At 51.7% G+C, this 12956-nt stretch overlaps 3 protein-coding genes across 5 annotated transcripts in view; 2 read left to right on the forward strand and 1 right to left on the reverse strand.

Annotated features, from left to right (window-relative positions):
* The window catches only part of HDGF (hepatoma-derived growth factor), a 9596-nt gene extending 4444 nt beyond the window's left edge, over positions 1-5152 (forward strand). Inside the window, exons 2-6 of the mRNA XM_010838213.1 lie at positions 1861-1937; positions 2073-2211; positions 2908-3093; positions 3370-3593; positions 3785-5152. Of these exons, the coding sequence (XP_010836515.1) occupies positions 1861-1937; positions 2073-2211; positions 2908-3093; positions 3370-3593; positions 3785-3791 (633 nt within the window). The 3' untranslated portion in view covers positions 3792-5152. The remainder of the gene's footprint in view (positions 1-1860; positions 1938-2072; positions 2212-2907; positions 3094-3369; positions 3594-3784) is intronic.
* Positions 5153-6340: 1188 nt separating this feature from the next.
* On the forward strand, positions 6341-11206 carry MRPL24 (mitochondrial ribosomal protein L24). Its single transcript, XM_010838217.1, has 6 exons — positions 6341-6425; positions 9764-10007; positions 10088-10183; positions 10410-10513; positions 10755-10885; positions 10980-11206. The coding sequence occupies exons 2-6, from the start codon at positions 9825-9827 to the stop codon at positions 11114-11116; spliced, it is 651 nt and encodes a 216-aa protein (XP_010836519.1). The 5' UTR covers positions 6341-6425; positions 9764-9824; the 3' UTR covers positions 11117-11206.
* Positions 11207-11303: 97 nt separating this feature from the next.
* RRNAD1 (ribosomal RNA adenine dimethylase domain containing 1) overlaps positions 11304-12956 on the reverse strand; it is a 7421-nt gene continuing 5768 nt past the window's right edge. For all 3 annotated transcript variants that reach the window (XM_010838214.1, XM_010838216.1, XM_010838215.1), the window contains exons 8-9: positions 12291-12475; positions 11304-11858 (exon numbers count right to left, since the gene is read on the reverse strand). In XM_010838214.1, the coding sequence (XP_010836516.1) occupies positions 11737-11858; positions 12291-12475 (307 nt within the window). In that variant the 3' untranslated portion in view covers positions 11304-11736. The remainder of the gene's footprint in view (positions 11859-12290; positions 12476-12956) is intronic.

Raw genomic sequence — 12956 nt, forward strand, 5'->3', positions numbered from 1 at the left:
GGGGGGGGGGAGGAGCAGTCACATTCCTGGTTGCTGAGTGGCCCTGGGGGCGGGGTTGGGTTGTCATGGCGATGGGGATTGAGCTGGGGTGGGGGGACAGCATGCCTTTCCACCCCCTGCTCTCACACCCGTGTCTCTGGGTGGTGGGGAGGGCATAGTTTGTGCTGGGCCTTCCTGGGGAGGAGGGGCTGGACCTCTGTCCCCAGAGGCCACAGGGCAAGGGGGGAGGTGCTCAGGAGCCTGAAGACTCCATGTCTGGAGCAAGATGCCCCTCAGATTCTTGCCCAGGTTCCACCCCCTCTCCTGGGTGTGTGTCAGTTTATTTCCAGCCTCCCTGTCTCCCAGGTCCCTAGTCAGACACACTGTTCTACTCTGTGTGTGTGTTTAATCACTGCTTTGGCCTGTCTCTCTTTCCTATCTGCGCCTGGGGCCCCAGTCAACATGGCCACCTGGCCTCTGTCCGGCGGGAAGCCAGGCCGCTGGGGCTGCTGCAAGTGTTGCTGGGAGTTGTAGTTCTCCTCCCCTAACTCAGCTTGGCCTGGGCTTCTAGGGCCTGATCCGGGAGAAGCTGTGTAGGCCACTGCATCTCACTATTTCCCTGGCCTCAGACCTCTGCGCCTTCTCCATCACAGCATCCCTCACCCGCTAGGGACATTTGAGGCAGAGAATCAAGTCAGGAGCTGTTTCTGACATCTGGCCCTCTCTAACTTGTCCTGTCATTTTGGGAAAATCACTTTTCTGAGCTTCAGTTTCCTTGTCTGTAAAATGAGAGTGTATGTCACGTGACTTTCAAAAAGAGTTCCCCAAAATTCTTTGGGGGAGCTGCTACTGCTGGGTAATACTAAATAGGCAGCCCCTTGGCCTCACCTCTTCACTTTCAGTCAGAGCAGTCTGACTGCTCTGTCAATAGTCATCTAGTGACTATTGTGTACCCACTGTGTGCTAGGCAGTGTGCTGGACATATAAACAGACTTCTCTGATCTTGGGGAAGGTATAGTCAACATAGACATTAATATTGGAATTGTAAAAAGCACTGTGAAGGAGATGTGCTGAGAGTTTTATCTGGGAAGCCGATCAGATTGAGAGAGGTGGGGAAGCTTTCTGGAGGAAGTGATGATGGGCCTGAGGTCGGAAGGCTGATCAGGAGTTAGTGAGTATAGAAAACTGAGATCAGTGTGGCTAGAGCAGAGCGCAGAAGGACAGTGTACTGGGAGAAGACGACAATAGCGAACATTTATGTGGGACGGACCACGTTATGGTCATTTAAGCCTTACAACCCTTGGACTGTGACACTCTCCATTTTACAGATGAGGAAACTGAGGTTCTGTAAGTTGCCCAAGGTCATACAAATATTAGTGGCAGCACTGGAATTCAGACCTTGACATTATGGATAATGGTGAATGGGTGGTCCCTAGAATCCTGAAAAGCCACTAGCAGGGAGAAAGAATGCTCAGACCCGCACTTGGAAAGGCTCCCCCTGGTGGCAGCTTGGAGAATGGGTTGTAGTGAGGCAAGAACGGAGGCTGTGGTTTCAGTCCAGGCAAGAGGCGTGGCAGTGGGTGGACCCGCCAGGGTGATGGCGGAGACATGGAGCCTTGTGGACGGGATCTGTTTAGGGATGCTGTTTGGTTTGTGAAGGAGAGGGAGGATTTCTGCTGGGCTTTTGTGTCTGACTTCCTTTGAACAAAGTCCTATTGCTAAAAATGGTTTAGAAACCCCCTTGGTGAACTGCTGGGTCCCTCTCAGTCTGATTTTCCACGTGTGTGCCTTAGAGGTCAGCCCCACAGCACCTGTCCTCTGGCCTCCAGTTCATGACCTTAGGGCTCCAGCTCATGCTCCCTTTCCTCATTTTGCTCTCAGATTGACGAGATGCCGGAGGCTGCCGTGAAATCAACAGCCAACAAATACCAAGTCTTTTTTTTCGGGACCCACGAGACGTGAGTGAGGGAGCAGAAGTGGGAGGGAGGGCCGGCTGGGGGGAAGAGCGGTGGTGCCAGCACCCCTCACCTGTGGGGCTGCGCAGCTCAGATGCAGTGAGGGGCTCGAGAGCACAGTCTCCCATCTCTCACCAGGGCATTCCTGGGCCCCAAAGACCTCTTCCCTTACGAAGAGTCCAAGGAGAAGTTTGGCAAGCCCAACAAGAGGAAAGGGTTCAGCGAGGGGCTGTGGGAGATCGAGAACAACCCCACCGTCAAGGCTTCTGGCTACCAGGTGAGCTGCCGGCCGCCCCCAGAGACCACCCCCCCCCCACTTTGGAAAGCAGGTGTGGCCATAGGTGTGATCACACAGGGCCCACCTGTGGCGCTTAGTCTTCATGAACAGGGTGGGGCTCAGAAACCAACACCAGGGCTTTCAGAGTAGGAGCTCATGGGGTGAGGGGTGGGGGGCTTCCTGCAAGAGGGCATGGGGCTCTGGGTGTGCGATGTAGCTGTGGTGAGGGGCCACTTGTTAGACAGCACCTGGGAGGGGCAAGAACAGGACTGAGGCGGTAAGTGGGGGCAGGCCTTTGGCGGGCCCAGAGTGAATAGAAGATGTGGCCTCAACTCTTTCCACAAAGGCTTCCAGGAGGAGGTGCTCGTGAGCCGGGCAGGATGAGGCGGGAGGGTGGGGGGCGGGGGTTGGCGGGGAAAGGGTCCCAGCTCCCTTTGGGAGAAGTTGACCCGAGGTTTTGCCTCCTGCTCCAGCCCTCCCCCCTCCTGCACAGAGCCCTGCCTGCCCGGCCAGTGGGTTTACCCCGGGGCTAATCCGACAGAGGTGGGTCTCAAATCACTTGTGAGACTGGGCACCTGGGTGGGGGCGGGGGAGAGGCGGGCAAAGGAAGGAGTGAGTGGCCGAGGGAGGGATCTGGGGAGGGGGCCCTGCGTGGCAGCTGCTGGTGCCACTCAGCCTCCACTGTCTCCACCACAGTCCTCCCAGAAAAAGAGCTGTGTGGAAGAGCCCGAACCGGAGCCCGAAGCCACTGAGGGTGATGGCGACAAGAAGGGGAATGCCGAGGGAAGCAGTGATGAGGAAGGGAAGCTAGTCATTGACGAGCCAACCAAGGAGAAGAATGAGAAGGGAGCGCTGAAGAGGAGAGCGGGGGACCTACTGGAGGTAACTGCCCCCTGCCTGGGCTCCCAGAAGCAGGGCTCCTAGTCTTGAGGAGAGAAGTTACTACTTTTTTAGGGAGTGTCCAGTCTGAGAGGCTCAACCCCTAGTCTTGGCGGGGGGGTCCCTCCTTAGAAGATGGGCCACAGGAGACAGCTGAGTTGGCAGAGGGCTGGAAGAGCGCTGGTCTGCCCAGGAAGGAGCCTCTGGGGAAAGCAGGGGGAGGCGGGCGTTCTCCCCGTCCCGCCTCAGCCGTGCCTTATCTCTGCCCAACCGCCGCAGGACTCCCCCAAACGCCCCAAGGAAGCAGAAGACCTTGAAGGGGAGGAGAAAGAGGGGGCCACCTTGGAGGGTGAGAGGCCCCTTCCAGTGGAGGCGGAGAAGAACAGTACCCCGTCTGAGCCCGGCTCTGGCCGGGGGCCTCCTCAGGAGGAAGAAGAGGAGGAAGAAGAGGAAGAGGCTGCCAAGGAAGACGCCGAGGCCCCGGGCCTGAGAGATCACGAGAGGTGAGTGAGCCCCCTGCCCCTTGGCAGTTGGGCTGGGAGGGCTGGGCCCTCTGCTGAGAGGAGGAGGAGGGTCTGCAGCAGTCAGCCTCTCGGGAGGCAGGGGGGCTCTCCCAGGAGAACGGCGCTGGCTGGGGCCTGGCCAGGCCAAGGCCACACCATTAACCCTTCTCCCCTCCAACCCTCCCCCGCAGCCTGTAGCCACCAATGTTTCAAGAGGAGCCCCTGCCCCGTTCCTGCTGCTGTCTGGGTGCTACTGGGGAAACTGGCCATGGCCTCCAAACTGGGAACCCCTTCCCCACCCCAACCCATTCTCCTTTTCCCACTCTCCCCCCTTCTGAGCTCAGACCCTGGAGATTGACCCCGATGGGGCGGGCAGGCCACGTGGCCCTCACCTCCGTGTCCCCACACACCTGTGACCTGAGTCAGGTCCGTGTCTTCTGCTCTGTGGGATGAGATGACGCCATTGTGTCCCTCCCTGCCTGGAGTTGTTTCCCAGTGTACTTGTTAGGGCCTGGACCGGCTATTTCCATCTCCTGACACCCCTCGCCCCCTTCCCCGGGCATTCTAGACGTCTAGGTTGGCTGGGATCAGGGCTATGAATGGAGGGGATGGAGAATGAATAGCAGGGTGGGCTTCTGGGGTCTGGGAGGGGCAAACTTCAAATGGGGGGATGGGTAAGAGAATGACATCTCCCTGAGCTCCTGTCCCTTCCTCCCACACCTATTATCCCAGCTGCCTGGATTCAGGGAAAGTGGGACAGCTGGGGTAGGGGTGGGGGGGGCGAGGAGGGGGCGAGCGCTCCCTTCCATAAATCCTTGATGATTGACAATGCGCAATTGTCTCACTTAATGCAGACCCCAGGTGTTATGGGAGTTACAGTTTATTATCAAAAGATTTGGGTTCTTCCAAGTTCTTTGGGTCAAGGACCTGAGATCTGAAGGGCTGACTTCACCCAGCTTGGGTGGGAGTGTTGAGGAGTATCCATCCCCCTTTAGATCTCAGGCCAGAGATGGGATGCCCTGGGGAGACCCTTAGCTACCCTTTTCCCTCTTCTCCCAGTGCTCAAGGCCAGCCTACAGTCACACACGTCACCCAGACATAAAGGAAAAGACACATTTTTTAGGAAATGTTTTTAATAAAAGAAAATTACAAAAAAAAATTTTAAAGAACCCCCCCATCCCTTTGTGTGCCCCCCACTCTTGCCCCCATTTCTGAGGTGCACTGGGAGGCTCCCCTTCTGTTTGGGGCTTGATGACTTTTGTTGTAGCTGGAGCTTTGGTGTTCCTGCTGATGTCATTTCCATCCACATACCCCCGACCTGATCCACTCAGTGTTGTCACCAGATCCGATTTGTAACCCACTGAGAGGCCAGAGGGAAATCATCGCCCTCTCCCAACCTCTTTCTAGTGGTCTATTTGCCTCTTCGGTTTCTTGTCTCTTTCACCCTTGCCCCTCTCCCTTGGGCTCTGATGAAAAATTGCTGACTGTAGCTTTGGAAGTTTAGCTCTGAAAACCGTAGATGATTTCAGTTCTAGGAAAATAAAACCCATTGATTACTACATTGGATTTTGACTGATTCTTTGGAGGTGTGTTGGTTAACTGATGGTGCAGGGGAGTGGGAAAAGAGACTACAAATGATTTCCAAATTCACTTCTCAGATTCAGGTAAGGTGTGCCAGCTTCCTCCATTCTCAGTCTGTTGAAATACCTACAATTCCACATAGAATTTCACTCTTAAGAGTCTGGAGATCAAACCAGTCAATCATCAACCCTGAATATTCATTGAAAAAGACCCTGATGCTGGGAAAGATTGAAGGCAAAAGGAGAAGGGCACTGCAGAGTATGAGATGGTCAGGTAGCATCACTGACTCAATGAACGTGTGTTTGAGCAAACTCTGGGAGAAAGTGGAAGATAGAGGATCCTGGCATGCTACAGTCCATGGGGGTCGCAGAGTCATACATGACAGACGCTGAACAACAACGAAATTTCCACATGAGGGCGAAGTCACAGAATACTGCACCTAGTACTCTGGTTCTGCCCAGCCAGTTTAACATAGCTTCCCCCTAAGCACCTGGGAAAGTTCTTTTTAAGTTTGCACAAGAAGTAGGTTCACAATGGCCAAGAAAGAGAGGGTTGAGTCTGTTGTAGAAACAACTTGGAGGCTCAAGGGCAAAGCTAGGGATGCCTGCTACCGATAACTGTTGAAGGGTGAGGCGGTCCATAGCATGGAATCCTCTCAATACTCCCGAATTAAGTGGAATTGTTGGATTTCATCCTCTCTGAGGTTTCTTCCAGTCTGACATTTTGTGACTAGTTCATCCACTGGAACCGAAAGGCCAGGTTTCATCCTTTTAGAAAGCTGTGACACTTTGGTCATCTGCCTTGGCCCCCTCCAGCAGAGAAGGGCGGGCGGGGAGAGTACTGACTGTGGTCTCACTAAAAGGGAAGGCCCTCTGCTTTGAAGAAGCCGCAATCACGTAGAAAATGGAGCCATGGTCCCTGGTAACTACAATTCCCAGCGGCCTTCACGTAGAGCACGCGCAGGAATGTCCCTGGCACCGCAGCCTATCCGACTTTGCCTTCAACTCCCGACGTGCTTCACGGTGCTCTTAAGCTTCCTCGATTTCCTACCCGGTCAGATTTCCTGCTTCCCTCTTGCTTCGTAGCGGCGGACTACAACTCCCAGCATGCAGAGAGGCTAGATTCGTTGTTGAGCGTCCCTTGTACAATTAGACTACATTTCCCAGAAATCTGGGTGATGGGATTGGGCGGGGCGTGGGTCCCACGTGCCTATGGGACCCGCGGAGGCCAGCGGATCAGCGGGAAGCTGAGGTGAGGATATCGTGAACCAGAGATTTCGGGATCTCTGGGTTGGTCGGGGAGGTGGGGACGGTAAGGTCCTTTGCCCCGGCATGGCTCAATTGCTTCGTCTGGGGTCTCCAAGCATCGGAAGTTCGGAGCGGCTGGGTACTGAAGGCCGCTGGGGGCTGATCATTACCAGCACCTAGGATGGGACTGGCGGTGGAAGCAGCCTTTGGAGCCGGGGCCTGAGGGATCACTACCTACACAACAGTTCCCCTAGAGCGTGCAATGGAAGCCCCACTGCGGAAGGTCACCAGCCTCTCCAGGGCTGGTAGAGAAAGAAGAGAAAGATCTAAGGCGGGAGAGCTTCTGGGATCGCCTGTCTGAGCTTCAGATCTAGAATGGCTGAGGTTAAGGGACGTCTTATGGCAATCAACGCAGGAGACTCAGGTCTTGAGATTCGTGCTGCTACTATCAAGCTGTATGAACTAGGGCAAGTCACCAGCTCTCCGGGCCTTGGTTTCCTCGTCTCTTGTCAACCTCCCCCCAAACAGCAGTGTGATGATCAAATGCCGGGAATAGTAAGGTTCCTAACCGTAGATCTGTCACATAGTAGTGCTCCCTAAGCATTTTTAAATTCTGAATGAAGGAACACTGAGGCCCTAAACTTCAGTTAAGTCGCTCAGTCGTGTCCAACTCTTTGCGATGCCATGAACACCAGGCACACCAGGCCTCCCTGTCCATCACCAACTCTTGGAGTTTACTCAAACTCATGTCCATCAAGTCGGTTATGCCATCTAACCATCTCATCCTCTGTCGTCCCCTTCTCCTCCTGCCTTCAATCTTTCCCAACACCAGGGTCTTTTCAAATGAGTCAGCTCTTCGCATCAGTTGGCCAAAATATTGGAGTTTCAGCTTCAACATCAGTCCTTCCAATGAACACCCAGGACTGATTTCCTTTAGGATGTACTGGTTGGATCTCCTTGCAGTCCAAGGGACTCACTCTCAAGAGTCTTCTCCAACACCACAGTTCAAAAGCATCAATTCTTCTGCACTCAGCTTACTTTATAGTGCAACTCTCACATCCATGAGAGTTTTTCCATGACCACTGGAAAAACCATAGCCTTGATTAGACAGACTTTTGTTGACAAAGTAATGTCTCTGCTTTTTAATATGCTGTCTAGGTTGGTCATAACTTGCCTTCCAAGGAGTAAGCGTCTTTTCATTTCATGGCTGCAGTCACCATCTGCAGTGATTTTGGAGCCCCCCAAAATAAAGTCAGCCACTGTTTCCACTGTTTCCCCATCTAATTGCCATGAAGTGATGGGACTGGATACCATGATCTTCGTTTTCTGAATGTTGAGCTTTAAGTCAACTTTTTCAGTCTCCTCTTTTCACTTTCATCAAGAGGCTCTTTAGTTCTTCACTTTCTGCGATAAGGGTGGTGTCATCTGCATACCGAGGTTATTGATATTTCTCCCAGCAAGCTTGATTCCAGCTTGTGCTTCATCCAGCCCAGCATTTCTCATGATGTACTCTGCATATAAGTTAAATAAGCAGGGTGACAATATACAGCCTTGACGTACTCCTTTCCCTATTTGGAACCAGTCTGTTGTTCCATGTCCAGTTCTAACTGTTGCTTCCTGACCTGCATACAGGTTTCTCAAGAGGCAGATCAGGTGGTCTGGTATTCCCATCTCTTTCAGAATTTTCCACAGTTTATTGTGATCCACACAGTCAAAGGCTTTGGCATAGTCAATAAAGCAGAAATAGATGTTTTTCTGGAACTCTCTTGCTTTTTCAGTGATCCAACGAATGTTGGCAATTTGGTCTCTGGTTCCTTTGCCTCTTCTAAAACCAGCCTGAACATCTGGAAGTTCACAGTTCATGTATTGCTGAAGCCTGGCTTGGAGAATTTTGAGCATTACTTTACTAGTGTGTGAGATGAGTGCAGTTGTGCGGTAGTTTGAGCATTCTTTGGCATTGCCTTTCTTTGGGATTGGAATGAAAACTGACCTTTTCCAGTCCTGTGGCCACATCTTCATCCAGCATTAATTAAAAATAGTACTAGGTCTTTTGTTTACCATATTGAGAAGTATAGAGAAGAAAAATGACCCAATATCTCAGTATTCAGATAAACCAGTTGATATATATTTTTAAATGTATGTAGTTAGAAAATGCAAAAGTTATGGCAAGGAACAGCCCTCCCAAACTTCGTCTTCCCCAAAACAAGTACTTTAGTTGGTCCCTGTTTCCTTCTGGTAGATATTTATGCCTATGACAGAATATGTATTTTTAAATTTACCCCGAAAGGATAGTACTATCCACATAATTCTGTCTTGCTTTGTTAAAATCTTAGAAATAACTTGAATGACAGAAACAGCTCTGTAAAATTTTATGAATAATGGAACTGAGCTCAGAAGACAAGGGTCACAGAATGAGTTGATGGTGGAGCAGAGACTAGATCTCAGGTCCTCTGACTACCCAGTCCAGAGCTTTTAATGTCATCATAGTGAACTTTAATTGTTCTTTGAATTAGGCTTCATTTTTACTATGGAGCAAGGTTAATGGTACCTCCTTCGTCAGTTGTCCTTGGGGTTAAATGAGATGACACAGGAACGCGCTTAGCATGGCCACTGGAAGGTAGCACGTGCCCGTTGGGTTAGTCCATTTTCCTTCAAGAACTGGGAAGCTTAGAGTACATACTTAGTTTGGAATTGTAGGTCTCTGTAATCCGACAGTCTTGCTCTGGATCTTTTTCCTTTAGAAAAGAAACTATCTCAGGGGGAAGTGATTGTTTCCTGATTGAGATTAGGAATTGGAAGTCTTATAGGCCCAGGGGAGTCCAGCAGGCTATGGGGTTGCAAAGAGTTTGGACATGACTGAGCAACTGTGCATGCACATGGGGACATCTTAATCCCAGTTTTTATCTCTGCCGCCTGTTTGTCTTAACCTATAATTGCCTGGTTTTCGGACTTATGCCAGTGTTTTCTTTACATCTTGCTGTTGGTGTATTTATTGAAAGATTTTTTATTGAGTACTTAATACTTGCCAAGGGTTTCCCAGGTGGTTCAGGGGTAAAGAATCTAGATTCAGGATGGATCTAGATAACATGGTCCTGGCCTCAATGAACTTTTTTGGACTTTGAAGTCAGGTGTCTGTGGGTTTGAATGCTGATTCTCCCACATAGTAACATTATGACCGTTGACAAGTCACTTAAATTATCTGAGTCTATATCATCATCTGTAACAGTGAAGATAGTATCTTATGAGGATTCAGTAGGATGGAGTCCATTGAGCCATGGAGTAGGTGCTTAAAAAGATGTTTCTTCTCTTGTTTCTTTGCCCTCTTGTTTCTGTCTACCTCAGAGCTGACTAGGAAGATTTCTGGGTCTTTTGCTGGCCAGGGGACTTCTCACATCCTCCAGCCATGCGGCTCTCTGCTCTGCTGGCCTTGGCATCTAAGGTCACCCTGCCTCCCAACTACCGCTATGGGATGAGCCGCCCAGGCTCCTTGGCAGATAAGAAGAAGAACCCTCCAGGGACCAGGCGGCGCCGGGTGGCTGTGGAACCCATCCCTGAGGAAGACTGGCATCTGTTCTGTGGGGACAGGGTGAGAGTTTCAGACAGGTTGGGTGGTGGAGTGCTCCCCGGCAAGGATCGCCCTCCCTGACCCTCGCTATCTTCCCACAGGTAGAGATCCTAGAAGGCAAGGATGCCGGGAAGCAAGGCAAAGTGGTTCAAGTTATCCGGCAGCGAAACTGGGTGGTTGTCGAGGGACTGAATACAGTAAGTAAAGAGTGAGGGTGGTGATGCTCAGGAAGCCTGTGCCATCCGTCCCTGTCTATGAAGAGCGGCACAGGGAGGAAGGAGGCTGGCTGAGGGGATGGTGCGACAGCTGAACCTCCGAACCTTTCACTGTTCAGCATGGACTGAATGCTCTGAGTTGCAGTAGACAAGCCGCCTTCACACCCCTTGGTTTCTGATAGCCACCCTCCCCCCTTCTTTTGGACAGCATTACCGCTATGTTGGCAAGACTGTGGATTTCCGGGGAACCATGGTCCCCAGCGAAGCACCCTTGCTCCACAACCAAGTCAAACTTGTGGATCCTATGGACAGGCAAGCCTAAAGGGCTCTGGTCAGAGGGTTTCCTGCCTTCTGTTGGAAGGTTGTTGACCATATTTATCCAAAGGGAATGGTGGGTTGGATGTGCTGGATATTGAGAGGGGCCATCTCATGGACATGTCCTCCTGTAGGAAGCCCCAATCCAGGGGTAGCAGAGAAATAAGATGGTGACTTTGGGGCTGGAAGATAGCAGGGAGACCTGCTCCCTGGAGGTCTCACTTCTTCTTTCTACTAGGAAACCCACTGAAGTGGAGTGGAGATTCACCGAGGCAGGAGAGCGAGTACGAGTGTCCACAAGATCAGGAAGGATCATCCCAAAACCTGATGTTCCCAGAGCTGATGGCATCGTCCCTGAAACATGGATTGGTGAGGCTGGGTGAGGGGCAGGAACAAAAGTGGGAGTGGGAGTAAGAGATGTTAAGAAGCCCTCCCACCCGTCTTCCTTCCTCTGGTTCAATAGATGGCCCCAAAGACACATCAGTGGAAGATGCTCTAGAAAAAACCTATGTGCCTCGTCTAAAGACATTGGAGGAGGAAGTGATGGAGGCGATGGGGATCCAGGAGACTCGGAGACACAAGAAAGTCTATTGGTATTGAGTCTGGGGGAGCCACTTCTCTCCTCGTCTTAGCCTTGAAGATTGCGGCCACCTCTTCTTCAGACACTAATAAAGAGCCTTGGGTCCTCTGTCTTCTGGTAAGACTTGCACCCTGACCCCTGTTTCAGGGGCTGAGGGAGGGAGCATCTGTCCTGATGTTATGACAAAACCTGGATGGAAGTTAACAATCTTAAGGGGGTCCTCCCACAGGGCAGGGCCTGCAGATTTCTCAGATGGAGGTCGAAGGGAGAGAGCTTCCCCTCACAGAGACCTCTGAATAACAGGGCACTGCCTGTTAGGAAGACTTCGGGGACTGGGAGTATGAGACCTAAATTAGAACCTCAGCAGGATTCAGTAGGGAGGATGCTGGTCTGTCCTTTATACCTAATAGAAATGGTAGACGAGTAAAGATTTCAATTTTTTAATAAATTGAAAATAAACTGCATAATATTATATAACATATACAGGGAGAGAAAGAGTATGACGCTGGTTTGTAGGGAACCCAGATGCCAGGGAGGATGCAGGATGCTGGTTCTCTGGCTGAGGAGGCAAAGACTGCCTCCCAGCATGGTGCCTGGCAGTTTCAGATGGGGTCTGAGATGCGCCCTTCCTCTGGCTGCGTCAGTTGTCTTCAGTCTCCAGAAGAGAGAAGGCCTCACCCAGAGGCCCTTTGGTGGCCACCAGAACCAGGTTTCTTGGAGAGAGTTCGGGACTGAAGATGGGTAGGAGCTCAGCGTGGAAGCCTGTGAGAAAGGCAAGGCTACTCAGGAGAGAAATGAAACAAACTCGTACCCACTTCCTGCCTGACCTGTAGGCATAGCTCCTCTCCGCATAGGAGAGGCCCAAGGGGATCTAAGGAAACCCCGCTTTTACCAGAACATGAGTGCCCGAGATGCTGACTTGGGAGGAGGCAAGCCTCAACACACTGTAGGGATGCTGGCTTAAGATGCGCCTCAGGGATGTTTCACCTATCCTATGGTGACAGGCATCCAGATTCAGCAGGAATTTGCATTAACAGCAACCCCCCAACCCCTGTCTGATGCTGAAACAGCTACTGGTCCTAGAATCACCATGGTGATGGGCCAAGTCCCAGCAGGTGTAGGGGCGGGGACCTGAAGGAGACCCCTAGAGCTCTAGCCCCTCTAGCCCTGGGTCCCTGGTGTGGCCCCCCTCACCCTGCTCCTGAAGGTAGAGCAGCCGGTCCAGTAGAATCAGCGTCTCCACCAGTGGGGCCAGCAGCAGGGCCAGGCTGAAGAAGGCCACCACACGGTTCTCCTGGGCCTGGTGAGCTCGAAGGGCAGCCACATTCAGTGGCAGGGGGGGGGGCGGCCCCCCCCCCTGTAGCCCCCGCTGCACATATCTGTTGGGTCAGTCATAGACAGTACTCAGCTTAGAAAGTCACTCCTCCATTCAAACTGTCTGTTTCTAATTCAATTCCAGCTCTGCTTTTCTAGCTTAAGATGCATTTAAAATATATATATATTTATTTGGCTGTGCTGGGTCTTGGTTGTGCCATGTGGGATCTAGTTTCCTGACGAGGGGTCGAACCTGGGGCCCCTGCATTGGGAGTGCCACTGGAACACCAAAGAAGTCCCTTAAGATGCATTTTTATTTAAAGAGTTTTCTGGCCGTGAACTGTCCATTCAATAGCAAATCAATCCAAAAATTTATTTTTAGACAAACCAATTATTTGGGCTTCCCAGGTGGTGCTAATGGTAAAGAACCGCCTGCCAATGCAGGAGACTAAGAGATGTGGGGTTCGATCCCTGAGTCAGGAAGATCCCCTGGAGGATGGCATGGCAACCCACTCCAGTATTCTTGCCTGGAGAATCCCATGGACA

This window comes from Bison bison, unplaced genomic scaffold, assembly GCF_000754665.1.
Source record: "Bison bison bison isolate TAMUID 2011002044 unplaced genomic scaffold, Bison_UMD1.0 scf7180017864093, whole genome shotgun sequence".
Classification (NCBI taxonomy): domain Eukaryota; kingdom Metazoa; phylum Chordata; class Mammalia; order Artiodactyla; family Bovidae; genus Bison; species Bison bison.

What these genes read in the sequence shown, in the direction of transcription:
- MRPL24 (XM_010838217.1), top strand. Translation starts at nt 9,825, where the DNA reads ATGCGGCTCTCTGCTCTGCTGGCCTTGGCATCTAAGGTCACCCTGCCT. An exon ending in CTTGTGGATCCTATGGACAG is followed by an intron (nt 10,514 to 10,754) that starts GCAAGCCTAAAG and finishes TCTTTCTACTAG; the next exon opens with GAAACCCACTGAAGTGGAGT. An exon ending in CGTCCCTGAAACATGGATTG is followed by an intron (nt 10,886 to 10,979) that starts GTGAGGCTGGGT and finishes CTGGTTCAATAG; the next exon opens with ATGGCCCCAAAGACACATCA.